At 38.3% G+C, this 2389-nt stretch overlaps 1 protein-coding gene across 2 annotated transcripts in view; it reads left to right on the forward strand.

Moving 5' to 3' along the window:
* LOC106882606 (uncharacterized) overlaps window positions 1-2389 on the forward strand; it is a 20669-nt gene that overhangs the window by 16527 nt on the left and 1753 nt on the right. For both annotated transcript variants that reach the window (XM_014933344.2, XM_014933343.2), the window contains exon 3: window positions 1772-1809. In XM_014933344.2, the coding sequence (XP_014788830.1) occupies window positions 1772-1809 (38 nt within the window). The remainder of the gene's footprint in view (window positions 1-1771; window positions 1810-2389) is intronic.

The raw sequence follows: 2389 nt of genomic DNA on the forward strand, positions 1-2389 counted from the left end.
AGAGAGAGAGAGAGAGAGAGAGAGAGAGAGAGAGAGAGAGAGAGATAGATAGATGTGCCACTCATATATGTGTGTGTGTGTGTGTGTGTGTGTGCCAAGGTGCCACTCAGTGGAACTGAACCAAGATCCATGTGGTTGGGAAGCAAGCTTCTTATTACACAGCCACACCTGTGCCTATGTATATTTTCTTATGATCCTTGGAAAATTTCTAATGCGACAATAAATTATATGAGATTTGTCTCAGGAAACTACTTGAATAGTACTTAAAACACAGGAAAAATTACATAAGCTCAAAGGTTGATGCAATCTTCAGAGAAATCCAAGAAAATCCAAGAAAAATGTAACAGATTATTGGGTGTAAGCTGAATATGCACAAATTTAGAAAGATGTATATTAAACTGGTTATCTCTGACAAATATGTTTGAAGGAAACATGTATAAATATTATTGGTATATCTACTTCAAAACTATTACCTGCAGAACTTTGATATGATGCAGTTACAAGCCTTGTGGAGTTGTTACCAATAGGAGGCAATATGGTTATGTAATTTATGTAGTTTTTAGACATTCTTTAGCAGGTCATCATCATCACCATCGTTATTTAACGTCTGTTGTCCATGCTGGCATGGGTTGGACGGTTTGACCAGGGCTGGCCAGCTGGAGAGCTGCTCCAGGTTCCTGTCTGATTTGGCTTGGTTTTTATGGCTTAATGCCATCCCTAACACCAACCACTTTACAGAGTGTGCTTGGGTGTTTATATGTGGTATATTTTATGTATATTTTATATGGCACTGAGATGGCTGCTTTCTGTGTGACACTGGCACAAGTAATTTTTGCATGACACCAGCACGGGTACATCTTGTGCGGCGCCAGTATTCAGTAATATATGTTATATCACCAACAATGGTGCTAAGGTTGGAAAATTTCTGGAAGTTTTCAGAAAGTAACAAATTTGAAGACAGAGACTATCACTACCCACGAGTATATACAGACACCATATACAGGAGTTGCGCAATGATGCTGTCGAGTGGAAGGCCCCAAAATGGCACACATTCTCTCTTGATGACCCTATGAACTTGCTAGCATTCATTAGCACTTGTATCTACTAGTTGTTTGTAGATAATGCTGGTAACACCTGTATCTGCAAGTTGTTTGCAAAAGAAAAAAGTGTGTGTGTGTGTGTGTGTGTGTGTGTGTGTGCATGCATGTGTGTGTGTGTGTGCATGCATGTGTGTGTGTGTATGTGATAATGTCTCCTTATCTAACCTTATCTAACCATCATGTAATGATTGTAAATGAGCAATCTTTCTGTTATATCGCAATACTACACAGTGGTTGTGTGAGCATCTCATCCTCGTCGCCACTGTTATATCGCACGTGTGGATGATCTCTACTCAACTCTCACTTCCGACGACTCGACTCTACCGAACTCGAAGTCTAGTCTACCATTGACTCCGTCTCACTCTTACGCTCTGCTCGATGCTTTTCGTCTAGCTATTTATACGTATTGGACTAGCATACTTATCGCCTGAGGGAGTCCACACAACACTTTCATGGTAAACATATCTAGTCATGGGAAAATATTATCTTACTTGGAAACAAGGAAAGGTGACAGGAAAGACATCTAACTCTAGAAAATCTGTCTCAACAAATTTTGATTTTACCAATGCAAACATACAAAAGGAAACTTCAAAGATGGTGACGATGGTGATGGTGATAGTGATGATAAATATCACACGTTTTATTAATTAATTATTTATATATCATTTCAGGCACTCTGTTCTCAAGCCCAAGTTCGATACAACCCAGGGTAAGAACTTCATGAATTCCTTTTCAACATATCTAAGCAAGAAAAAGTATAAACACTTAAGATTATAGAAAATGTGAATATTATTGCATCGTTCCAAGTTTTCTCGATATAAATATTAGTCTCAAATTTTGGCAGAAGGTCAGTAATTTTGGGTGTGAGAGTAAGTCAATTACACTAACTCCAGTGCTCAACTGGTTCTTATTTTATAGACCCTGAAAGGACGAAGGGCAAAGTCAACCTCGATGGAATTTGAACTCAGGATATAAAAATGAATGAAAAGCTGCCAAATGTTTTGTTCAACAGGCCAATGATTCTGCTAGCTCGCTGCCTTTTCTTGATATAAATATCAACTTTAAAGAATCTTTAGTATTACTTCCACTTGTTAACATCTTTTAAATGGGTAACATATAACAGCTGAATGGGTCAACTTTGCCTTACATCCTTTCGGGGTCGACAAATTAAGTAACAGTGAAACACTGAAGTCGATGTAATCAACAAATTCCCTTTCCCAAAATGGCTGCCCTCGTGGAAAAATTTGTAGTAGTAGTAGTAGTAGTAGTAGTAGTAGTAGTAGTAGTAG

Source organism: Octopus bimaculoides, chromosome 4 (assembly GCF_001194135.2).
Source record: "Octopus bimaculoides isolate UCB-OBI-ISO-001 chromosome 4, ASM119413v2, whole genome shotgun sequence".
NCBI classification, from domain to species: domain Eukaryota; kingdom Metazoa; phylum Mollusca; class Cephalopoda; order Octopoda; family Octopodidae; genus Octopus; species Octopus bimaculoides.